The 27,161-nt window shown below is 43.6% G+C and overlaps 1 protein-coding gene across 3 annotated transcripts in view; it reads right to left on the bottom strand.

Annotated features, from left to right (window-relative positions):
* Positions 1-23,570, bottom strand: part of LOC137385011 (lectin-like) — a 36,502-nt gene extending 12,932 nt beyond the window's left edge. For all 3 annotated transcript variants that reach the window (XM_068059746.1, XM_068059748.1, XM_068059747.1), the window contains exons 1-5: positions 23,491-23,570; positions 23,330-23,412; positions 14,140-14,315; positions 11,128-11,268; positions 10,931-11,039 (exon numbers count right to left, since the gene is read on the bottom strand). In XM_068059746.1, the coding sequence (XP_067915847.1) occupies positions 10,931-11,039; positions 11,128-11,268; positions 14,140-14,315; positions 23,330-23,384 (481 nt within the window). In that variant the 5' untranslated portion in view covers positions 23,385-23,412; positions 23,491-23,570. The remainder of the gene's footprint in view (positions 1-10,930; positions 11,040-11,127; positions 11,269-14,139; positions 14,316-23,329; positions 23,413-23,490) is intronic.
* Positions 23,571-27,161: the final 3,591 nt, after the last annotated feature.

Genomic DNA, 27,161 nt, shown 5'->3' with positions numbered 1-27,161 from the left:
TCTATCTCCTCTTGAAGTCTGTTACTAGCTTCCTCACTGTTGACTACACTTCCACATTTTGTGTCATCTGCAAAGTTCAAAATTGTGGCCTGCACCCCCAGTTAATAACAGATATCAAAAACAGCAGCAGTCCTAGAGCTGAACCCTGGGGAGTATTACTGTATTACTGGTGCCCCTCCCCCTGCCAAATTCATTTAAACCCTTCCCTACAGCACTAGTTAACCACCCCGTCTGGACATTGGTCCGCTCCATGTTCAGGTGCAACCCGTCCAGCTTGTAAAGGTCCCTCCTGCCCCAGAACAGGTTCCAATGCCATAGAAACATGAAGCCCTCCCTCCAGGACATCATCTCCAGCCACACACTCACCTGCGCTATCTTCTTGTTTCTGTATTCACACTCACCTTTGAGGTCCGTTTTTTTAATCTTTTTCCTAGCTACTGAAAATCTGCCTGGAGACCTCAACCCTTTTCCTACCTATGTCATTGTTTCCAACATGAACCATGATTTCTGGCAGTTCCCCTTCCTCTCAGAGAACGTCCTGTACCTGTTCAGTGATACCTCTGGCACCAGGTATTAAACACTGAATACCATTTTGTGAGTGCCAGGGAATTTCTTCGCTGCTTACCTGTTCCTCCTAGTCTGCCTGGTGGTCACCCATTCCCTCTCCCTGTTAACACTCTGTAGCTGTGGTGTGGCCACATTCTTACACGTGCTATCCACAAAACTCTCAGTTTCCTGTGTGCACTGCAGTGATGCCACTTGCCCCTGAAACTTTGAGCTCAAGCATTTGGCGGTATTTGCTGTATATGTGGTTTTCCAGGACATGCAAAGTGATCTGGAATTCCCACATGCCACAGGAAGTTTATGTGACAGGCCCCAGCTGCCTTGCCATGTTAGCTGACAGTTATTTAATTTTTTTTAGCTTTAAGGTTATGTAACTCTTTAGCTCACATTAAAACACAAAAACCCTTACCACTTAAAAAACACTAACCTCTAACAACACTAACCAATGAACAAAATACTTAAAAGAAAAATATTATGGATGCTGCAAATCTGAAATAAACACAGAAAATGCTGGAATTACTCAGCAGGTCTGGCAGCATCTGTGGAGAGAGAAGCAGAGTTAATGTTTCAGGTTGTTAACCTTTCAACAGAACTGGCAAAGGCCAGAGATGTAACAAGTTTTAAGCAAATACAAATGCAGGAAAATTGGGGAGGAGAGGAAAGAACTAAAGGAAAGCCGTGTGATAGAATGGAAGGCAGTAGTAATTAAATCATAGAATCTAGAACAGTACAACACAGGAGGCCATTCAGTCCATCAAGTCTGTGCCGGCTCATTCAAAGAACAATTCAGTTAGTCCCACTCCCCTACTCTTTCCCCATTTCCCTGCATTTTCTTTGCCTTCAAATACCTATCAAATTCAATTTTTGGGCTACAATTGAATTTGTATCCACCACCCTATCAGGCAGTACATTCCAAATCCTAAAAATTCATTTTATAAAAAGGTTTTTCCTCATTTTGCCTCTGGTTCTTTTGCCAATCACCTTACATCTGTGCACTCTGGATTTTGACCCTTCAGCCACTGGAACCAGTTTCTTGTTATTTACTCTATCTCAACACTTCATCATTTGAACACCTCTATCAAATTTCCTCTTAGCCTTCTCTACTGCAGGGGGAACAACATCAGCTTCCCCAGTAACCTCAACCCTTCATCAACATTCCCTCTAAATTTTCTAAGTACTGGGTGAACTACAAATTCCTCTGATCATTACTTTTACACCCCTGGGCAGTTTACATTTTAAAAGTCATGACTTAAATTATGCTGAAAATTTCTCCTGACAAGCTGACAAAGTTGTGAATGGCCTGTTTATTTCAATGCACAGTGCATTCCAGATTTCTGTGCAGCTGCTCACGCACACATCTTAGATGGAGCTCTGTCACTCATCTCCAGAACCATTCTAGTAAATCTCTTCTGTACCCTCTTCAAAGCCTTCACATCCTCCTGTGGTATGGTGCCCAGAATTGGGCACGATTAGCCTTCCACCAACCTGTTTATGTCCTCTTGAAGTCTATTACAAACTTTCTGAGTGTTTAATACACTGCCAAGTTTGGTGTCACCTGCAAATTTCATAATTGAGACTTTAAGCCCCAAGTCTAAGTCATTAATGTATATCAAAAACAATAGTGGTCCTAGTACTGAACCTTGGAGAACTCCACTGCATACCTCCTTCCAGTCCGACAAACAACCAATCACCACAGCTCAGTATATTCTATCCCTTCGCCAATTTGTATCCATGCTGCTATTCCCCTTTTATCCCATGGACTTCAATGTTGCTACAAAGCCTAAAGGCAAAAGGGATGATAGTGCAAGGCAAAAGCAGGTGGTAACAGGATAAATGAAGAAACAAAAGATTGATAGAAAGGAGTTGTATAATAACAACATAGGAACATGGGACTAGGAGTAGGTCATCTAACCCCTCAAGCCTATTCTACCATTCAATAAGATCATGGCTGATCTGTGACCTAACTCCAAATGCCTGCCTTTGCTCTATATCCCTTAATGCCTTTAGTTGACAGAAATCTATCAATCTCAGATGTAAAATTAAAAATTGACCCAGTGTCAACTACCATTGTGAAAGAGTTCCAAATATCTACCACCCTTTGTGTGTAGAAGAGTTTCCTAACTTCACTAGAACATGGGGCAGGCAGTAGCATAGTGGTAGTGTCACTGGACTAGTAATCCAGAAACCTAGGCTAAGGCTCTGGGGGCATGGGTTTGAATCTCACCACGGTAGATGGTGAAAGTTAAATTTAATTAATAAATTGAGAATTAAAAACTAGTTTAATGGTGATCTTGAAGCCATTGTTGATTGTTGTTAAAAACCCATCTGGTTCACTAATTGTCCTTTAGGGAAGGAAATCTACTGGTCTAGCCTATGTGACCCATAGCCATGTGGTTTACTCTTAAATGGCCTAGTAAGCCATTCAGTTGTATTTAGGAATGGGCAATAGATGCTGGCCTAGCCAGCAAAAGCCACATCCCACAAACAAATGAAAAAAACTCCAGAAAGGCCTGGCATCAGTTTTTAGCTATGTTGCCATGTCCATGATTCCCCAACCAGCAGAAATAGTTTCTCTCTATCGACCTTATCAGTTCCCAACAATCACTTGAAAAGCCTTGATCAAATCACCCTTTGGTCTTCGAAATTCTAGGGAATATAACCTTTGGGGTTTCGGTATCATTTTAGTAAATCTACACTGCACACCCTCCGAATCGAATATATCTTTACTAAGGTGTGGTGCCCAGAACAGAACACAGTACTCCAGGTACACCTGTAGCATGACTTGTAACCTCTTATATTCCAGTCCTCTAGATATAAAGACTAGCATTTGGTTAGCCATCTTGACTAATATTTGTACCTGTTCATGACATTTTAATGATCTGTGTACTTGGTCCCCTAAGTCCTTTTGGACTTCCACTGTTTCTAGCTTTTCATCATTTAGAAAGTACTCCGTTCTATCCTTTTTAGGTTTAAAGTAGATGACTTCACATTTGCCCATTCCCTTTTTTAATTCAATTCATGGGTTGTGGGTGTTGCTGGCAAGACCAGTATTTGTTGTCCATCCCTAATTGCCTTTGAGAAGGTGGTGGTGAGCTGCCTTCTTGAACTGCTGCAGTCCATCTGGTGCAGGCGCACCCAGAGTGCTGTTAGGAAGGGAGTTCCAGGATTTTGATCCAGTGACAGTGAAGGAACGGCGATATATTTCAAAGTCACAATGGTATAGAGGGAACTTGCAGATGCTGGTGTTCCCACACATCTGCTGCCCTGGTCCTTCTGAAGGGAAAAGGTCGTGGGTTTGGAAGGTGCTGCTGAAGGAGCCTTGATGTAGGCCTGAGAACGGCAGCCATTACTTTTTGTACTTTTAGATTTTTGCATTTCACATCTGCTTTCCTCTTGATTTTTTTAAAAACCTGCATTAAACCTGTATTGAATTTTTCAAAGTTATTTTGGAGGCATTGATTTAAAACTAAGTGTGATTGTGCTCTGATTAAGTCAAGTAATTAATCAATTATGTAATCAATGGTAATCAGTAATAATATTAACTGTAAACTTGTTTTCCCAAGAACTCCTTCCTTTTGTTTTCCTGCTGATCAAAGCAGGCCATGTTTGCAGCTGTTGGTTTGTCTAAACTACTGTTTTTCTCTACTTAAAAATAATCATTGCTTTCCCAGTGTTTAAACAGAAGTCAGTTCTGACAGTATTCGATGACCCTTGAACTACAAGCCAGAACAATGGATAACCTTGCACACGGGGTGGTCCACTATGGTATGGAGTCAGAAGATGGAGCTTAATTGATGGACGGCATAACCTAATTGATGGCAGGTGATCAAAGGATGTGTCAACGGCCTGAACGGCCTCATAGTGCCTGTGAGAAGAATTCGATAAGGACTCATGCTGATCAGACTCTTGTTTTGAGAAAGTTTGATGGAAACCTCGGGAAGCTGGAATGGAGCCAGAAATTGGACTTAAAGGGGCACAGCATCCAGTGTTCAAGGCTGCAGCCGGAGTGGACTAGTCAACCACTGAAGACTACGGAGGAAGGGACATCGACAGAATGACTGACCGGAGAGTCCACCCCCATGCAAGGTTCTCCGAGGACTTGTTGACGCATGTACCAAGGAGGAACGCAGTACCATTTTAGGGAGCTGTCGTGAACAGACTATTTGGGGTTATAGCAGTGTGCTATAAGATTCGGAGACTTGGCGGTGTATGTACCAAGGAGAACTGTACCATTTTAGGAAGCTGTCTTGAACACACTAATTTGGGGTTACCACACTTGTACTATAAGGTTGTTGTCTTTCTAGAACATAGAACATAGAACAGTACAGCACAGTACAGGCCCTTCGGCCCACGATGTTGTGCCGAATCTTTAACCTACTCTAAGATCAAACTAACTACCTACCCTTCATTCTACTATCATCCATGTACCTATCCAAGAGTCGCTTAAATGCCCCTAACGTATCTGCTTCTACTACCATCACTGGCAGCGCATTCCACGCACCCACCACTCTCTGTGTAAAGAACCTACCTCTGACATCTACCCTAAACCTTCCTCCAATCACCTTAAAATTATGCCCCCTGGTGACAGGGATAGTCTCTGGCTATCCACTCTATCTATGCCTCTCATCATCTTGTACCCCTCTATCAAGTCACCTCTCATCCTTCTTCGCTCCAATGAGAAAAGCCCTAGCTCCCTCAATCTTTCTTCGTAGGACATGCCTTCCAGTCCAGGCAGCATCCTGGTAAATCTCCTCTGCACCCTCTCTAAAGCTTCCACATCCTTCCTATAATGAGGCGACCAGAACTGAACACAATATTCCAAGTGTGGTCTAACCAGGGCTTTATAGAGCTGCAGCATAACCTCGCGGCTCTTAAATTCAATCCCCCTTTTAATGAAAGCCAACACACCATACGCCTTCTTAACAACCCTATCAACTTGGGTGGCAACTTTGAGCGATCTATGGACATGGACCCCAAGATCCCTCTGTTCCTCCACACTACCAAGAATCCTGTCTTTAAGCCTGTATTCCGCATTCAAATTCGACCTTCCAAAATGAATCACTTCACACTTTTCCAGGTTGAACTCCATCTGCCACTTCTCAGCCCAGCTCTGCATCCTGTCAATGTCCCGTTGCAACCTACAACAGCCTTCCACACTATCCACAACTCCAGCAACCTTCGTGTCATCGGCAAACTTGCTAACCCAGCCTTCCACTTCCTCATCCAAGTCATTTATAAAAATCACAAAGAGCAGAGGTCCCAGAACAGATCCCTGCGGAACACCACTGGTCACCGAGCTCCATGCTCCATACTCTTTTCCTTCCCTTCTTTTTCATATAGTTATCGTTAATAATTGTTTAATAATTACTTAGTAAAAATTTGGTGCTGAGTCACTCATTCCTGTTACATCCAGAGTACTGCTCCGAAACTAAGTGAGACTCCACAAGGGACTCTCACGCCTTACAGTGGTGAGTTGATGCAGTGCATCGTGTATATGGTACACAATGCTGCCACTGCAAGTTGCTTTTGGAGGAAGTGAATGTCGAAGGTGGTGGATGGGGTACTGTTCAAGTGGACTGCATTGTCTTGGATGGTGTAGAGCTTCCTGAGTGTTGTTGGAGCTGCACTCATCCAGGCAAATGGAGAGTATTTATCACACTCCTGACTTGTGCCTTTTAAATGGTGAACAGGCTTTGGGGAGTCAGGAGGTAGGTTACTCGCTGCAGAATTCCCAGCCTCTGACCTGCCCTTGTAGCCCCACAGTATTTATGTTCCATGAACTTGTCCTCCACATTTGGTTTGCCCGATCTATATGAAGGTTGAAGTCGCCCATGGTTCATGTTACCCTTGTTGCATGCACCTCTAATTTCCTGATTTGTAATGATTCTATGGCTATAGAAGGCTTTCCTTATTCGCCCTGCAATACATGTTCCTTATGTAAACAACTGGAGCCAGTGCCTGCTGCAACATGAAAAGCTTCTTCATGCAGCAAGTGTTTAGGAATGTACTGCCTGAGAGTGTGGTGAAGGCAGGTTCAATTGAGGCATTCCAAAGGGGATTTGACGGTTATCTAAAACGGAAGAATTGTGCAGGGAGAAGGCAGGGAAATGGCATGAGGTGAATTGTTCATTCGGACAGACAGTGCAGACATGAGGGGCCGAATAACCTCCTTTTGCACTATAACATTTCTGTGATTCTGTAACTGCTCCAGTTCAGTTTCTGGTCAATGGTAACCCCCAAGATGTTGATAGTGGGAGTTCAGTGATGGCAATGCCATTGAATATCACGGGGAGGTCGTTAGATTCTGTCTTGTTGGAGATGGTCATTGTCTGGCACTTGTGTGGCGCATGTTACTTATCAACCCAAGCTATCAATATCTCTTTCATTTTATGCTTCTATCTGCCCTGCTTATCTTTGTGTCATCGGCAAACTTGGATATGTGGCTTTCTATCCCATCATTTAAATTGTTAATAAACACAGCCAGTGGTTCAGGCCCCAACACAAATCCATGTGGGAAGCCAGTAGTCACATTCTGTCAATTGGAGTACTTCCCCTTTATCCATCCAGTCTGTCTCCTGCCACTCAACTGATCTGCTAAACTGGTCAATGATCTGCCCTCAATTACTTGAGGTTTAACTTTATCAAACAGTCTGTTATGTGGGATTTTATCGTATGCCTCCTGGAAGTTCATACACAGAATATTTATAGACATTTCTTTGTCTATTAGTTTGGACACTTGTTAAAAAATTAATCAGATTTGTCAGACATGACCTACCCTTTAGAAATCCATGCTGGCTCTCTCTGATCAGCTGAAAATGTACAAGGTGTTCCATCACTCTATCCTTAATTATAGACTAGTAATTTCCCAAATTTTTTGAAGAGGTGACTAGAGTAATGGGAAGAGAATTTGTAAAAGCAGAATCATTTCCAGAAGCAGCTGTCTGAAAAAATTGAAGTAATGGTTATGATCTGAAACTTTTGACCCCAATGTTGAGTTTGAACGGTTGTAAAGTACCTGATCGAAAGATGAATACAAGGCTACAGTCCAAGAGCTGGAAAATGGGATTAGAATAGTTAAGTACTTGATGACCAGCACAGACGTGATGGGCCGAAGGGCCTGTTTCTGTGCTGTATAACGCAGTGGGCGGCACAGTGGCGCAGTGGTTAGCACTGCAACCTCACAGCTCCAGCGACCCGGGTTCAATTCCGGGTACTGCCTGTGTGGAGTTTGCAAGTTCTCCCTGTGTCTGCATGGGTTTCCTCCGGGTGCTCCGGTTTCCTCCCACATGCCAAAAGACTTGCAGGTTGATAGGTTAATTGACCCATTATAAATTGCCCCTAGTATAGGTAGGTGGTAGGGGAATATAGGGACAGGTGAGGATGTGGTAGGAATATGGGATTAGTGTAGGATTAGTATAAATGGGTGGTTAATGGTCGGCACAGACTCGGTGGGCCGAAGGGCCTGTTTCAGTGCTGTATCTCTAAATCTAAATCAAAAATCAAAATCAAATCAAATCAAATAACTCTATGAAGTGCTGTTCCTTCAGCTTCATTAGAGCAGTGTTGGAGGCCAAGGACAGCGTGGGAGTGGGACAGAGAATTAAAGTGACAAACAACTAGAAGCTCAGGGTACTGCTTGCAAACTGTGTGGCGCTGGCGTAGTGATAATGTCACTGGACTAGTAATCCAGAGGCCTAGGTTAATGCTCTGGGGACATGGGTTCGAATCCCACCATAACAGATGGTGAAATTCAATTAATAATTCAGAAATTAAAAGCTAGTCTAACAGCGACTATGAAACCATTGTCAATTGTTGTAAAAATCCATCTGGTTCACGAATGTCCTTTAGGGAAGGAAATCTGCTGTCCTTACCTGGTCAGGCCTACATGTGACTCCAGACCCACAGCAATGTACTTGACTCTGAAATGACCTAGCAAGCCATTCAGTTGTATCAAGCTGCTACAAAGTGTAAGAAAATGAATGAAACCAGACAGACCACCCTGCATCCACCTAGGCACCAGAAATGACAACAGCCCTCCAAAGTCCTCCTTACAAACATCTGGGGGCTTGTGCCAAAGCTAGGAGAGCTGTCCCACAGAATAGTCAAGCAACAGCCTGACATAGTCATACTTACGGATTCATACCTTACAGACAATTTCCCAGACACCACCATGACCATCCCTGGGTACATCCTGTCTCACCAGCAGGACAGACCCACCAAAGGTGACAGCATAGTGGTATACAGTCAGGAAGGAGTTGCCCGAGAAGTCCCCAACACTGACTCCGCAACCCATGCAGTCTCATGGCATCAGGGCAAGGGCAAGTAAACCTCCTACTGATTACCTCCTACTGCTCCCCCTCGGCTGATGAATCAGTGCTTCTCCATGTTGAACACCAATTGGAAGAAGCATTAAGGGTAGCAAGGATGATCTGTTTGGTGAAGAGGAAGGTGAGAGTAAGGCTTACCCTAACACAGCCATAAAGACGGGGCTAAAATGTGGCGAGTTGAAGAGACTTAGTAGTTGGCAGGAAAAAAGACAGAGGCGCAAGGGGAGAGCCAACTGTGCAACAGCCCCAACAAACAAATTTCTCTGCAGCACCTGTGGAAGAGCCTGTCACTCTAGAATTGGCCTTTATAGCCACTCCAGGCACTGCTTCACAAACCACTGACCACCTCCAGGCGCTTACCCATTGTCTCTCGAGATAAGGAGGCCAAAGAAGAAGAACACAGTGTCATGGTTCGGGGAAGGGGTAAGAGCAGAAGTGCAGTAAATGAGACAGACATGGTTGAGGGCCCTGTCAACCATGGTGGATGACATATCAGAAGCACTGTGTGGGCGTTCATCATGTCAGTACAGATGTCACAGAGACGGAGAAACTGGAAGAATGGAATCGGGTGCTTCCAGGTTGCAGGGTGGGAGGATGTGTAATCAAAGTAGCTGTGGGAATCAGTAAGCTTATAGCTGATATTGGTGGACAGTCTATCCCCAGAAATGGAGACAGAGAAGTTGAAGGAGGGAACAGTCAGAGATGGACCATATGAAGCTGAGGGAGGGGTGGAAATTTGATGACATTTTCCAGTTCGGGGCAAAAGTAGTAAGTGGCATCGTTATAGTAAGCAATGAACCAGTAAAAGAGGTGAGAGAGGGGACCTGAGTAGGACTGGAACAAAGAATGTTCCACTTATCCCATGAAAAGGTAGGCACAGCTAGCACCCAAAGATATTCCAATAGCAATACCTTTTTTTTGGAGGAAGTGAAAGGAGTCAAAGGAGAAGTTGTTCAACATAAGAACAAGTTCAGCCAGCTGGAGGAGGGCGGTAGTGGATTAGGACTGATTCGGCCTTGAATTAAGAAAAAGCTGAGGATCTGTAGGCTGTCCAGGTGGGGAATGGAGCTGTAGAGGGGCTGGACGTCTATGGTGAAAAGAAAATTTTGTTTAAAATTTAGTATTCGCTGCTCACAATGTGGTCTCCTCTGCATTGGGAAGACCAAACACAGTTTGGATGATTGCTTTGCAGAACACTTCTATTCAATCCATAAACATGACCCTGAGCTTCTTGATTATTTGTCATTTTAGTTCTCCATCCCACTCCCTCTCTGGCTTCTCTGTCCTTGGCCTCCTACATCGTTCTAATGAAGCTCAATGGAAGTTCGAGGAACAGCACCTCATCTTTCAATTAGGCATTGTTACAGCATTCCAAATTCAACATCGAGATTGACAGTTTCAGATCATAACTGCTGTTTCCAGTTTTGTGGACAGCAGCTGTTGGTAATAATTATGCTGTTGCAATTTAGAGCTCCTCTAGATAATCATTTATTTCTTCACTTATCCCATTCTATCTCCTTTTGCTTTGCTCCATCATCCCTTTTGTCATTTAAACACTCTTGGCTTCCACCCTATCACCATCTTCACTTTCATTCTTTCCTACCTTCCCCATTTTTCCTGTCTCGTACTTGCTTTAAACCTGTTACGTCTCTAACCTTTGCCAGTTCTGATGAAAGGTCACCTACCCAAAACTTTAACTCCGTTTTTCTCTCAACAGATGCTGCCTGGTCTACTGAGTATTTCTCGCATTTTCTGTTTTCATAACTAGATATTTAGGTTAGCCTACCACTAACCACCAAATACTCATCCTAAATACTTCAGCAAATCCTTGGCATGCACCCTCTGCACTGGTTGTGACATTATTCCTTCACTTTTTTTACCTTGTGGTTGTTTTGTGATGATCTCCGCCTTTCTCTGCGTCTGAGCTGTATTTATGTTCCTCCATCCTCCCATAATGCTCTCTGCCTTTCTGATTTATCAATTTTTCTGGAATTACTTTCCAATAAAATAATGTTTGCATTACACTTGCGCCAACTCACCGTAATTTATTTGCACACATTTCTCCAACTTGTTACGATTATTGGGCTGATTCATATACCAGTTTGTGAAATCTAATGAAGATCCATCACTCCAAAGAAATGTCCACACCTAAGATAGAGAAATTATGTCATCATTTAAAAGTAAATATTTTTGTCACAATAAACAATTTGCGATATAGTAACTCAGACCGTGTTACCTTGTGGATGTGACTCAAACCGATCCAAGTCAAAGGAGCTGATCTGCCTTTTAACTTTGTCACCTTTTCAATGAACTTGTTCTGTTTTCCCCAGTGTATGGAGGCAAGATGGCCGCCTGGAACCAGTGCTTGACAGTACAGCTTCAAATAAAAATAAAACAAACCATTTGTTGTTTATCACCTTTATACATTGACCTTCTTCAGTTCTGTTGCTCCATGGCATATGTCTCATTTTGATACATTCTACAGCACAGAAGGAAGCAACTTGGCCCATCTTGCCTGTGCTAGCTCTTTGAAAAAGCTATCCAAACAGTCCCAATCTCCTGCCCTTTCCCAATATCCCTGAACATTTTCCTTTTCAAGTATTTATCCAATTCCCTTTTGAAAGTTATTACTGAATCTGTTCCCACCACCCTTTCAAGCAATGCATTCCAGAGCATAACAACTCACTGCGCAAGAACAATTCTGCTCATCTCCCTTCAGGCCCTTTAACAATTACCTTAAATCTGTATCATTGAAACACAGGAACAGGAGTAGGCTATTTAGCCCCTTGTGCCTGTTCTACTGTTCAATTACATCATGGTTGATCTGCAATCTAACTCCATATACCCACCTTTGTCCCATAAACCTTAACATCTTTGGTTAAAAATTTGTGGAAGTTCCACACCTCTACCACCCTTTGCATGTAGAGGTGTCTCCGAACTCCACTCCTGAAAGTCTGGCTCTAATTTATAAGTTATGCCACTCAGTCCTAGACTCTCCAACCAATGGAAATAGTTTCCCTCTAGCTACCCTATCTGTTCCCCTTAATATCTTGAGAACTTCAATCAAACCTTAACCTTCTAAATTCCAAGGAATACAGCCCTAGTTTGTCTAGTTCTCCTTGTAATTTAATCTGTTGGGGTCCAGGTCTCAAGATGAAAAACCCATTAGGTTCACTAATGTCCTCTAGGGAAGGAAATTTGCCATCCTTACCTGGTCTGACCCACAAGTGATTCAAGACACACAGCAATGTAATTAACTCTTGACTGCTCTCTGAAATGGCCTAGCAAACCATTCAGTTGTTATGAAACCGCTAAGGAAAACTCAAATAAGAATAAAACCTGAAGGAGCACCAGGCATCACCTAAGGCATTGGATATGACAAAGGCACATCCTACCCAGTCAACCCTGTAAAGTCCTCTACATTAACATCTGGGGACTTGTGCAAAAACTGAAAAAGCTGTCCCACAAGCTAGTCAACCAACAGTCTGACATACAGAATCATATCTTACAGCCAATGTCCAGGAACCCTCCACCATCATCTCTGGTTATAACCAGCAGGACAGACCCAACAGAGGTGGTGACACAGGGGCATCAGTCAGGAGAGAGTGGGCCTGGGAGTGATCAATATCCAGATCCTATGAAGCCTCATGGCATCAGGTCAAACAAGGACAAGGAAGCTTCTTGCTGAATAACACCTGCCACCCTCCCTCAACTGATGAATCAATACACCCCCATATTGAACACCATTTGAAAGAAACACTGAGAGTAGCAAGGGCACCGGATATACTCTGGGTGAAGGACTTCAATGTCCATCACCAGGAGTGGCTCAGTAGCACCATTGCTGACTGAGCTGGCCATAAAGTGTGTTGCCCAGAACTGGACATAGTACCCCAGCTGAGGTTGAACGAGTGATTTATAAAGGTTTAGCATAATTTCCTTACTTTTGTACTCTATTTTTAAAGCCAAGGATTCCCATATCCCTTTTCAACAGTCTTATCAATTTGTCCTGCCACTTTCAAAGGTTTGTGTATCTGTTCCTGTACCCTTTTTAAAAATTGTACCATTTAGTTTATATTGCCTCTCATTCTTCCAAAATGCATCACTTCACACTTCACTACATTAAATTTCATCTGCCATGTACCTGCCCATCTCACCAATCTGTTTATGTCATCTTGAAGTCTGCTGCTACCCTCACAGTTTACAACATTTCTGAGTACAGCAAAAGTCCAAGTCATGAATATCTACTCAAAAAGAGCTGTTGTCCCAACAGTAAACCATGGAATAAAAACAGAAATTGCTGGAATTACTCAGCAGGTCAGACAGCATCTGTGGAGAGAGAAACAGAGTTAACATTTTAGGTCTGTGACCTTTCATCAGAAAACCGTGGGGCTCACCACTGCATATTTCCCTCCAGTCTAAGAACCAACCATTCTCTCTATTTTCTGTCCCTGAGCCAATTTTGTATCTATGCTGCCGTTGTCCCTTTAATCACATGGACTTCAAGTTTGCCTACAAGTCGATTATGTACTTTATAAAATGCCATTTTAAAGTCGATATATGCAACATCAACTGCACTACTTTCATTAACCTTTTCTGATACTTCAAAGAACTGAATCAAGCTTGTCAGACACAATTTGCCTTTAACCAATTCATTACTGCCCCATTCAGTGAAGATGACTTGGGGTGACCATTCAATATAAAATTCCCATTCAACAGGACTAACCAAACATGCGACGTACCTTGAAGACTTTTGAAAATGTCTAAACACTTAGTCAAACAGTAATAATCTTGAATTTTTAATAGTGTCTGGCTTTTCAATGGGCTGGCAGCAGATCCTTTAAATGGGCCTTGATCTGAAGACCAGGATCTAGAGTCCAATCCTATCCCCATCAAACTTCCACACAACACATTTTGCAGAAAGTTTCACTGGACGGTGACCAGGATCAGGGAGTTGTGCTGGTTTTATTCTTTTCTAATCCAGAGACACTCAGACCAGTTATAACACCCTCACCACTGTCCATGGGTAAACCTGGATCCTTGTCTGTAGGATTCAATGCCACGGTTCAGTGTCTTCAGTGTTTAATGTAGAATACAATGTAGACCATGTTACCCAGATAATGGAACATACTGAGTCCATCAGAACTGTCCAGATACAAACAAGAAGATTCTTTCATTCTCTGTATTTGACCACATTTAAAAACAGCGAGGAATAACCCAATAACTTAAAATGGAGACTCCAAGGACTTACCTCAGCATTTATCCAAGACTTTCTCAAAAACAAAAAATTGTAACACATGGACAAATCACGATAATAAACCCAGCCATTGGCACAGCGTCGTGCCCCTCGTTTTTCAAGCTCCTGACCCTGATCAGTCTCTGCCTCCAGTTGCCCCTTCGCCAATGTTCCATTCTGAACAACATCAGCTGCAGTTAAAGGGAATTAGATTAGAATCACACCAGCAATCCCAAACACTCACAGTCTATTTCTGATTCAAGGCAACTGTTACAATCACTTGGTTCATGGTTTGTATTAATTTTCTGGAGGTAACTTTTAATTTGTGAATTGAATTTGTTTAAATGCAAGTCAAATGAAAACACCTGGTTTGAGAAGCAGACAAATAAACCTAAGGAGGTTATAGATCAAAGGGTGGCCCATGCTTATTTAGTAAGGTCATATTGGGAAGTGTAAAGACCCTACACATGGGAACCCCTCTTAACTTGTTGATGGAGATGGTGTGTCTGCAGCTACCTCAGTCAGGAGTTTAAATTATTCATATAATTTCCCAGAACAAAGAGACAAATTAAAATTCAAAAATCTTTCCATGAGTGCTTACAGAGACAGAGTTAGAGAGGTGAGAACCATAAAACTACAGGTGGGCTCGTTTAGTTGGGCAGTTGGAACCGGAAGGGTTTAGAAGAGTTTGCTCTATTAGTGTTAGCAATATCAATTATTCATGTGGGTATCAGGAATCAAAGAGAAGGCCAGAATTAGAAATACTATCTGGGACATCCCATAAATACCACATTTTTATGAAGATAGATATTGCTAGGGAGATACCTTTTGGGGTCAGGTTTTTTTGTGTGTGTTTGCTGTCACAGTTAGTCAGCTTTGGAAAGCTGATGACTTCAGACAAGCTGTTAGACTCAGGAGCAGAGAGGCCATCAGAAACCAGGATAAAAGCAAAATACTATGGATGTTGGAAATCTGAAATAAAAATAGAAAGTGCTGGAAATACTCAGCAGGTCTGGCAGCATCTGTTGCAGGTTCTGATGAAAGGTCACACACCTGAAACGTTAACTCTGCTTCTCTCTCCACAGATGCTGCCAGACCTGCTGAGTATTTCCAGCACTTTGTGTTTTCATATCAGAAACCAGGGGTGTTTCTCCTTTGAGGCAGGCCCGTGCTCAAGCTGGGAAATCCAGATTCGCGAGGTGTTGAAGGTGAACTGGAGGGTTTGCCTAGCCAAAACTAGAGGGAGAATTCCTGGGAAATCTCAAACCCTCAGAAGACAGCTGAGAAACTAAGGAAATCAAAGTGAATTCCTAAGAGCCATGGTACACTTTGGATTGGTCCCAGGAGAGGTGAACAAACCGCCAAGATCCTGTAACGTATAGGGAAAATTCTTGGGATGGAGGTAACAGTCAAATAGGAGTGTTCTGCTGAGATTTAGAGTTTAAAGTTTTTCTCTTCATGTTCTGTTCAGATTTTAAGTTTGAAATATAAGTATTTCCAAATTGTAGTGTTGAGTTAGTAGTGTTTTGCTTTGTTTAACTCTTGTACAGTAAAGTTTTTGTTTAAAATGTAATCTTGTGGTGTTATTCTTTCAGTAATAACTGGGAAATTTGACTTCCTCTTTCTAAAAGTTGAAGGTTCCTAATGGAGTCGTAACACACCACAGAATCAGAAAATGATATGGCACAGAAGGAGGCCATTTGGCCCATTGTGCTCGTGCCATCTCTGAAAATACTGCACAATTTGTCCAGGTTCCTTGTTATTTCTCCACAGCCTTCAAATATTTCCTTTACAAGTATATATCCAATTTCCATTTGAAAGTTATTATTGAATCTGTTTCAACCATCCTTCCAGGCAGTGCATTCCAGATCATAACATCAAACATTGTAGAAAACATGCCCTTCCTCTCGCCCCTGGTTCTTTTGTCATTTAACATTAATCTGTGTCCTCCAGTGACTGACCCTTCTACAGCTAGTAACAGTTTCTTCTTATTTACTCTTATCAGTCTTAGATACCCAGCGACAATGTTACTTCCAGTATTCCATTTAAAGGTCTGTTCAGACCTAATCAGTGTCATTGCAGGTCAAGCACAGCATGGCGTTGCTTTTGGGCTCAGAAATAGCTGGAGATCTGTGCATATAGTCTGTAGAATCACCTGAACCGGGCTGGATGATGCCTTTAACTTCAACAACTCTAAGGCTATTATTTAGTTTAGAATCAGCAACTGGGGGTGGGAGGGGAATATTTTCTGCTGTTTAACTGCAACTGCAACAAGTCAGGTGAAAACTGAAAGCTGCTGAAACCCCGCTCCCCAGTTATCTCCTTCACTGCACTGCTTCTCAGTTTACACCAAATAAAGGGCAGTGAACACAGTAATACTATAATAATTATCATTGTTGAAAATTCTGTTGTTATGTGTTGAGGACTCGTTAATGAGTTTTCAGGGAGAGAAATGTCAGTTTTCCACTGGAATCAAACTACTGGGAATTAACCCACTCGCTGATGGAGCAGCTCAGCTCATTGCAAAATTTGTCCAACTTGAAATCAGTGGCGATTGTTATATTAACTGGATCAGTGTTACTGTTGGTGAAAGAGGGAGGCCCAGGAGGTCAGGATCCAGAGACCAGTTCCCCATCATCTAGTAATGGCCCTTTAAACACTGCTCCTCCCTCTCTTTAACTACCATCGGCTCTTTAAACGCTGCTTCTCCCATTAACTACCATCAACCATTTAACTACTCCCCCAAAAATTACTAATGACACTTCAATCACTGCACCCCACTATCTACTACATACTATACCTCCCCATGCATTATAAAACACACCACTGCCTCCCCACCCACCAGGTTATTAGATACAACACCCACTCTCAGACATTATCCCCTCCCCCCAGGGTTATTCAACAATATTGTCCTAACCCCTGGTTTATTAGACACTATTTCCCCCGCCCCCCCCCCCCCACCTCCACCACTTACCACCCCAGCAGTTTAAGCAGCTGATCAGTGAATGAAATCCTGTTGTGTGAACCCAACCAACATCAAGTGAGGAATTTACTGGATCAGTTTCTACTGGTTGTTGCGATGGTAACAAGAGGCACAAATTAATAATAAACTTTGTCCCCAGATCGGCACAGCTTCCCGACACATTCCAGCTGTAACTCCACAGGATCTGGACACAGGATCTGGGCCCAGCAGGGGCTGGGAAGCCAGGCCAGAGAAGCAGAGTAGTGGGAAGATAGAGTAGTGGGGGCTGAAGGGGACACAAGAATGTTTGTGAAGGGGAAGGAATTGGGAACATCCTGGATGGCAGAAGGTGCCCATGTTTTGTCCCATGTGGTTCCTGAGATGCCCCCATAGTGGCACCAGTGCCTGCTAACTTCATGCTAATTAGGGGCCTCCCAATTATCCCCATACACTGGAGCATGGTCAGACCTGGAGGGTTCTGGTGTGCACAATCCCAGCATCAGTGTCCAGACCATGCACTGTAGAATTTCAGAGAGTATGGGGGTAAAATTGGATAGCCACCGAAAACAGGTACAGGTATCACAATACACAATTAACCTGCGCCCATTCCTTCCAATGCAGGCAGCACGCAAACCTCATGCTGCCTACTGATTTAAATGATATTTGTATGCAGCTAACTTTAAATGCACTGTTGAGTGGCTACACACCTGAGCAGGGGAGCAAAATCGTGAGAAGTTAGCACGAGTTCAAGCTCCCTGCACAACTTAAAGTCAGCCTGCACCCCTTAAAGAGGACGTGCATTTTGACTGGAGGAAGAGCAGGAAGGAATTTTAAAAGTGGTTTTGACCTGTGAAGGACACAAGAATGGCACAGCATGGCAGAGAGCAGGCTCCAAGCTTCTCTGACACAGTCCTGGATGCCTTGATGCAGGAGGCTGACAGGAGGAGAGAGAGAGATGCTTTATCCACAGGGGGACCAGCAGACCCTCCAGACTAACACTGCAAAAGCTGTGGAAGTAGATAGCTGTCCCAGTCAAATGCCAACAGTGTAGCCCTGAGGATCTGGATGAAGTGCTGCAAAATGTTCAATGACCACACATGAATGGTCAAGCTGGGCAGATGCATCTTCAAATAGGATTACATAGGATATAACACACGGAAACGGGCCAGTCGGCTCAATAAGTCCATGCCGGCATTTATGCTCTACTCGAGCATCCTCCCATCTTTCCTCATCTCAATCTCAGTGTAACCCTCTATTCCCTTCCCCCTCAAATGCTTGTCTAGCTTACCCTTAAGTGCATCTATAATATTCAACCTCTCCCTCTGGTATAGTTCCACATTCTCACCACTCTTTGGCTAAAGAAGTTTCTTCTGAATTCCCTATTGGATTTCTTGGTGACAATCTTCTATTGATGGCCTCTAGTTATGCTTTTCCCCACAAGTGGAAACATTCTCTCTGTATCCACTCAAAACCTTTCATAATTTTAAAGACCTCTATTAGGTCAGCCTTTTTTCAAGAGAAAAGAGACCCTGGCCTCATCATCCTTTCCTGATATGTCTACCCTCACATTTCTGGTATAATCCTCGTGAATCTTCTCTGCACCCTCTCAAGTGCTTCTATATCCTTTTTATAATGTGGCGACCAGAACTGCATAAAATATTCTACATGTGGTCTAATGAAGGTTTGATAAGGTTTTGCATAACTTCCTTACTTTTCAATTCTGTCCCTCGAGAAATAAAGCCTACTGTTTGGTTTGCTTCTTTTATGGCCTTGCTAACCTGTGGCACAATGTTTAGTGATTGGTGTATTTGTACTCTGAGATCCCTTTATTCCACTACCCCATCTAGATTCACACCTTTCAAATAATAAGTGATCTCCCTATTCTTCCTACCAAAATGTATTACCTCATATTTAACTGTGTTGAACTTCATTTGCCAATTATTTGCCCATTCTGCAAGTTTATTAATATCTTGTAATTTGTCGCAGTCCTGCTCAGTATTAACTATCCCACAATTTGGTGTCACTTGCAAATTTAGAAATTGTGTTTTTGATTCCAAAGTCTCAATCATAAATGTAAATTATGAACAGTGGTCCCAGCATTGATCCTTGCGGAACACCACTTCACACCTTCTGCCACTCTGAATTACTACCCTTTACTCCCACACGCTGCTTTCTGTCTTGCAGACAGCTAGCAATCCATTCTGCCACTTGTCCTCTAACTCCACATTCTCTGAACTTATTCTTTAGTCTGTTATGGGGCACCTTAACAACGGCGTTTTGAAAATCCAGATAAATTACATCTCCTGCATTATCTTTGTCTGCTGTCTCTGCTATGTCCTCAAAAAATGTAATAAGTTCAAATACCCTCACAATTGGATGAATAGCCTCAGACACTGCTCAATATACCATCTCCTCTTCACTCACCTACCAACAATCCCTATCAGCTATGACTCATACTTCACATTCATAGCTTCACCTTACCCTCACACACAAAGCACTGCTGCAAGTCTCACATCTACATCTCACAGCTTACACTCACTGCCAGCTATTCAACTATGACAGGCACATCACTCAAACAGATTGTACCACATTCACTGGCACTCCTCCCTCTCTATTGTAGAGCAAGGTGGTGCACAAGCAGAGGCAGCAGCAGCTAACAGGTGGATACAGGCATAGCTGCCTCCTGATGCGCACTATCATTGGAGCAGGTATGGCTGTGTCCATGGCCAGCAGCGGGGCTGAAACCATTGAAGAGGAGGGTATGCTCTTTCTTAATCCTACTTCTTACATCCCACTTCCCGTCATCCCACAGTCTCTTGTGATTGCTGCCTGGAGCTCAGATATTGATACTGCCCATACTTTAGAGAGTAGCTTAGAGGTGGGAACTGCACATGCTGAGACATCAGGCTCGAGTGGCCCGCAGACAGGGTGGGGGAAAGGGTAGCGCAGATGCCAACTGGCCAGAGAGCAAGGTTTCACATGGGTTCTGCTGCAGAGAACTCAGATGAGGACTTTGATGGGGTGACGTACAGAAAAAGGCTGATGGGAATGCACACAGAAATGCTTGGTGCATTGGCAGGCCTGCCAGAAAGCCTACGACCACTGTCAAGAAGCATGGAGAAGTTCGGCACCAACTTTGCACAGAGCTTAGACCCATCCTTTCCAGCATGGGCATGGCGGTTAACATCATCACTTACACTTGTGTCAGCTATGGTTCAGTTGGTAGCACCTTGCTTCTCAGCCTGAAGGCTGTAGGTTCAAGTCCCACTCTCAAAGTTCAGCATAAAGATCTAGGCTGGTGCAGTAGTGAGAGTGTAGTCTTCCAGATGAGCTGTTAACTCAAGGATCACCTGCCCTCTCCGGTGAATGTAAAACCATGGCACTATTTCAATGAAAAGCAGAAGAGTTATCCCTGATGCCTTGACCAACATTTTTCCCACCATCAACAAACAGATTATCTGGTCAATATTGCATTACCATTTGCTGTGTGCAAATTGGCTGTGACATTTCCCACATTGCAACAGTAACTACACTTCAAAAGTACTTCATTGGCTGGAAAATGCTTTGGAATGATTTGAGGTCATGTAAGGTCCTATGTAAAAGCTTCACGTGCAGCACTTGTGGCCAAACTTGCCTCTCAAGGATCAGCCTTCACAGCCATCAACAAAGGTGCACCAAGAGAAAACCGCACCTAAATGGATTGTTTGCTGTGTGTCCATCACCTTTGTAGAAGGAAAGATGCCAACCAACACTTCAAAAATACTTCATTGGCTGGAAAATGCTTTAGCATATCCTGAGGTCATGAAAGGTGCTATATCAATGCAAGTCTTTCTTTCAACTATGATATAGCATCGGATGACGAATATCTCAGCTTCTACTGCAGCACAAGCAGAAGCCACCCAATGTCTTAGCTGCTGCATTGGAAATTCAAACTGGTGCCACTGTGGCTGTGGATATGAAAGGGGCTTTCAGGGTCTCGCAGCACTCCAGCAATCTGAGCTGCAACAAACTGCCAGGACTGTTGACACGAGTGCCTGTGGATCAAGAACGTACTCTCCTCTCTCAAGTTGACTGCATTCATCCTCCCACCACTGCCACTCTGCTAGTGCCCTTGTTCTTGTCAGTCAACCCAGACTGCTGCCGCCCATGCCAAGGTGGTCCAGTCTGAAGCCAGGACTTCTAAGGCCTGATTGAGGTTGTCCAGCACGGTCATCTGCGGTTGCCTACAATGAAAGTCAGCAGCTTTCACCCAGCCATGCTGCAGACACTGGGGTAGCACTGCGTAGGAATGCTAGGACAGGCAAAGGCACTGGAAAACAGGCACAAAAGGAATGCACAGAGTGATTACTTGACGTTTGTATGCAGCATTGGATGGTTTGATTGATAAAGTTGGTTTGGATTGTTTGTTTTGTGGTAGTTTTTATTTCAGCATTTTGGCTAAGAGGATGCTGTGATGGTCAGTAACAGAAGGTAAGTTGTGCAACGATTGTTGAATGGAGAATTGGGGTTTTGTTCACTGGTACAGCAGTCGGAGGAGCCAATCATGGACAGCTCGTCCAGAAAGGGAATGTGTTGGTTGCCTTCTCTTTTCCTTCTTCTCCTCCTCCTCAGCTTCTCACCGCATACTGGTGGCAAGGGCTGTGCCCTCCTGATGGCAAGGTTGTGCAGGATGCAGCAAAATACGACAAATTGTGACATGCACTCTGGCGAATACTGCAGCGCACCTCCAAAGTGGTCCAGGAAGCGGAAACATTGTTGAAACACTCAAATAGTGTGCTCGATTACATTTTGTGTGGCAGAATGGCTCTTGCTATATGCATGCTGCCCATATGAGCACGGGGTGCACATCAGAGTCATGAGCCAGGTGGTTAGCAGATAGCCTTTATCACTCAGTTACCACCATCTAGTTTCTTGTGGCGCCACAAATGCTTGTGGTACTGTAAACTGGCGCAGATTGGCAAACTACGAGATGTTGAAAATATCGCCTGCTCCAGCTTTGAAGGATCGCAATGCAAAAGATTCATGGCCACGGTCACCTTCACAGCCATTGGCATTGCCGTTCTCACCCTGCTCTGTGCTGTAGGTCTACCTACAACTGGCAGCAGATTTCAATGAGCATGTCCTTAATGAAGTGGAGATGTCATACACATTGTTCCTCACTGAGGTTGAGGCAAAATTGCTCCCTAAGTGGATATGGCCTTCTGTTGAGAGTCCTTCTCCCTCTCCTCCTCCTCCCTCCTCAAGCAGCTAGTCTTCTTCTCTGTTGCCACTGCTCATTGTCCCTGTTATGGTGCAGGCCAAGGGGGATAGAAGCTACTGCATCCATGACTGGGAGTGAGTGGTCTGAGCAGAACTCCTGAAGTCAGAACAAACATCTTCATCATGTTCCATACCACCACCAACAGACTTCAGGAACTAGCAGTACTAATCTCCAAACACTTCTAATAACTCAGCAACAGCCCGAAGAAATCTATCAGCAAGTGATCTAGAAGTAGTTGATTATCCCTTTTAATGGCAATGGTGGAGGGCTCGGTCCTGTTGCTGAACGCATGTTCAGATGTGTGAGTTTAAGAGAGGGTGTTAGCTGGAGGATTGAGCTTAAAAATTGCACTGTTAGTGTCAATTCAGTGTTAGATGTTGACTGATGTCACAATCTGCCTACTCTTTGTACTTCCAGCACACACTACCAGCATCCACTAATGACGTACACAAAATGGTGTCAAGCATGGCCTACGCCAAAAGGATGCGCATGTGGCGGGGACGCCATTTTGAATCCGAGACAGCACTTGTAACACCAAAGATATGGGTGCTATGCAACCCAATTATGTGGCTTATTTCTCCACAACAAATGGTGAGAAAGTGCAATTCTCTGCCACAAAACTTTGATAAAGTAGATCCCAACAATTCTTCAAAAAGGAAATTAGATAGTTGCTAAGAAAATACATTTTTGGAGGGTATAGGGAGTGAACAGGAGATTGGGATTAAACGGGGTACGATATTAAAGGTATGGGGGGGGTGATCATGGGAGAGGGTTAGAATAGATGTGAGTCTGAACGTTATAGGGCGTGAGTACAGTGGGATTGGACTGAGTAGAACATTAAACGTTTATGAAGTTGCCATTTCAGGACATTCCACCAGGTGCTGCCCCTTTCTGTTCCCTCAAATTTACACAGCAGGTAATCCACTAACTCCTCACCTCTCAGCACTAACCTGTCCTCACACATCATGTTTGATTGACCCTACCTGTCACGTCACTGATGAGCAATTCACTCAGCACCAAAACCATCACCAGCATCATGTCTGCAGTGAAGATCCTTTCCTCAAACCTGAAACACAACAAAAAGATTCAACATTAGTGTCAAAGTTTCAAATTAAAGGTGAGGATTTCCTGCTCCCATTCCTACCTCTCTCTCTCCCAGTTGTCTGATGTGATGAGGTTTCGAGTGTTACTGTAAATATATAAATATCACAGATTGTGAAGACCTTTGGAACCATTGAAATCAGATCCAATTGGCTCGACCATTAATGATGTCAATATTACTGCTGACCAATCAGTGACTGGCAACTCAGAACAGGATGGAGTGGAAACCATGGGAATGTTCTGTGAGCTACACATGAGATTGTACAACGTGGCACTGTAACAGCTCAGTGAGAAATGGAAACTGCAGTCACGGTTCCTGACCCAGTCATCAACCTGTAAGAGAATACATTTTTGATGTTAGTGTTTATTTAATATTTTCCACTGGAACATTAAAGATTTGGTGACCATCATATGGAGGTGAAGCTGTCAAAATTAAAGGAAAAATACCCTGAAAAATAATAGACTTTTATCTTGGAACAATCTATTCCCCGTGTTTCTCACTGGGGTGGAAGGTCTCCTTCATGCACTGACTGCAGTGAGATTGAACCCGTTTGGAAAGAATAGGGTCAATTCAGAATCATTGGCAGCTTTCAAAAAGGAGCTGGATTGATGTCTGTTCAGAAGTGAGATTGAGGGATAGGGCAATAATGGAACTGCTTGATGTTTCTCCAGAGGCAGAACACAGCATTCCCTAAATCAACAAGTGGTGTTGGAGGGAGTGGAATAATGAGACCTGGAACTTGAATGATGTGGGATCGATGGCTGAATGGCCTTTTCTCACTCCACGTTCTCTCTTGTTCCAATTTACATTTTCACTGCAACCAGTACACAGATCAGATCCTCCTGCATATTCCCAATCACTTCTCACTCCATAGACACAACAAGTGATCTCTTGAACCCATTTGTTCCATCAACTTCAAAGTCCTCCTCTGGTAACTCTCACATCTCACAAGTAGGTTTGAGTGATTGAATGGCGTACTCTAGTTCCTAATGACCTATGTTCCCATGCATGGTTAGTGTCAGTGAGGGTTACTACAGCCCTTAGTTTTTATGTAACTGATTTATTTCCGTTCCTGGGAGACACACTTTGGCTGTGAGCCACTGTACTGAGCACCAGTGTAGTCTTCAAAAAGTTGGTAACTTTTGGTCAACCAAAAATGATACACACAGCGTATAAAATAGGTAGACTCGTCTGTCTGATTTCACGACCCACACTGGCTCTTTGCCCCCAGCAGGGGCTTGTAAAATCAAGCCTGAAGAGTTGTGGGAGTTACCAGAAGAGGACTTTGAAGCTGAGGGTACAAATGGGTTTAAGAAACCACTTGTTGTGTCTATGGAGTGAGAAGTGATTGGGGGATGTGTGGAAGGATCTGATCTGTGTCCTGGATGCAGTGAAAATGTAAACCCATTCATTGGAACAGGAGAGAATGTGCAATGAAGAAAGACTACTCAGCCCATCAATCCCACTCCATTCAAGGTCTAGGTCTCACTTTTCCATCACAGACTCCCTCCCACTCCACTTGTTGGTTTAGGGAACACTCTGTTCCGTCCCTCAAAAAAAATCATGCAGTTCCATTATCGCCCCATCCCTCAATCCCCTTCTGAACAGACATTGATCCAGCAACTTTTTGAAAGCTGCCAATGATTCTGAATTGACCCTATTCTTTTCCAAACGGGTTCAATCTCAGTGCAGTCAGTGCATGAAGGAGACCTTCCACCCCAGTGAGAAACACGGGGAATTGATGGGGTTCAGATCTATTACAAAGGCAGTGGATTGAATGATATAAAAATTTGCATGTTTAGTGAAGTATTATTCCTTTATTTTGGCGTCTTCACCAAGTGTAATGGTCACCAAATCCTAAATGTTCTCATTGATAATATTCATTAAATCCTGATACCATAACTGCATTCTCTTACAGGTTGATGACTGGGTCAGGAACCATGACTGTAGTTTCCATTTCTCACTGAGCTGTTACAGTGCCACGTTGTACAATCTCATGTGTAGCTCACTGAACATTCCCATGGTTTCCACTCCATCCTGTTCTGAGCTGCCAGATTGGTCAGCAGGAATACTGACATCTTTTATTTTTCTGCCAATTGGATCTGATTTCAATGGTTCTAAAGGTCTCCACAATCTGTGATATTTATATATTTACAGTAACACTCGAAACCTCATCACATCAGACAACTAGGAGAGAGAGAGATAGGATTGGGAGCAGGAAATCCCCACCTTTAATTTGAAACTTTGACACTAATGTTGAATCTTTTTCTTGTGTTTCAGGTTTGAGGAAAGGATCTTCACTGCAGACATGATGCTGGTGATGAATTGCTTGTCAGTGATGTAACAGATAGGGTCAATTAAACATGATGTGTGAGGACAGGTTAGTGCTGTGAGGTGAGGAGTTAGTGGATTACCTGCTGTGTAAATTACAGGGAACAGAAAGGGGCAGCACCTGGAGGAATATCCTGAAATGAGCAACTATTAAACTTCGCAAATCTTCAATTCCCCAAGTCCAATCCCACTCTCTGCTCACTCTCCACACTCTCCATACCCAGTCTAATCCCACTCTCCAACTCACTCCCCATGTGCTTTAATGTCCCACACATTTTAATCATACTCTCCTGCTCTGCTCACTTCCCTTAACTCATCTATTCCAATTCTACTCTCCAATTCACTCCCCATATCCTTAATATTCCATCCAGTCTAATCACACTCTTCTGCTCACTTCACACACCAAGAATTAATTCTTTTTATTCATTCATGGGACAACTCTGGCAAATCCAGCCTTTATTGCCCATCCCTAATGCCCCTGGGAAGGTAGTGGTACACCATAGTGCTGTTAGGGAAGGAGTTCCAGGATTTTGACCCAGCAATGATGCAGGAACAGCGATATATTTCCAAGTCAGGGTAGTGAGTGTATTAGAGGGAAGCTTGTAGTTGGTGATATTCCCAGGCACCTGCGGCCCTTGTTCACCATCTGTAGCAAATTCCAATGTCAATTCAAACTCTATTTTAATACAACAAAATTCAAAGTGAACGCAAGCTGAATCCATCCTCACACTTGCTTGATGTGCCTTCACCTGCCTTTCTTTACCTACTCTACTGCTTTTCCGAAGGCCGGTACAGAGCGGTGGTTGGCTGTTCCTATTCTACAAAAGGCTGGTGGGACTTAGCAGGAAGCTGCTGCTGGAATATCTCTGGAGTTTTCTCTTCATCAGCCTTGTGTCACCTCCAACCTTCTACTGGTCTGGTGTTCTGAGGGGGTAAATTGGAATCCTGGAATTTCTGCTTTCCAGAGTGATAACGGGATCAGAAAGGTGGCTGCCAGCCATTGCCCTCCCTTTAAGCCCTGAATCTGTTCTAACAGCAGCTCTCCAATCCTGATAGCTCTTGCAACAGAACTTGCATCACGATCCCTGGGATCTGGTAGGTGCTTTGCAAGGTGCTATCTACTTTCTACCCTACAGCCAGCAGAGCTGCAGTCGAGACATCAGTGGAGGTCAGGGCACTGAGAGGCTCCTGGTCAATTCTTAGGTGGGGGTCTGCAGCAGATTCCAGTGAAGCTGCCACATGCTCCATTGGTGCCTGCCCAGAGTAGACAGCTTTAGACTCAAGGTTCACACCTGTCAGTGGCTGCACATTCTCAGGACGAACCTCAAAGCCTGCACATAGGGAAGTTATTCCTCAAACATTCTTCTTTTCAGGCATGTACC

This window comes from Heterodontus francisci, chromosome 27 (genome assembly GCF_036365525.1).
Source record: "Heterodontus francisci isolate sHetFra1 chromosome 27, sHetFra1.hap1, whole genome shotgun sequence".
In the NCBI taxonomy this organism is placed as follows: Eukaryota; Metazoa; Chordata; class Chondrichthyes; order Heterodontiformes; family Heterodontidae; genus Heterodontus; species Heterodontus francisci.
This window is presented reverse-complemented; position numbering and strand designations above follow the sequence as displayed.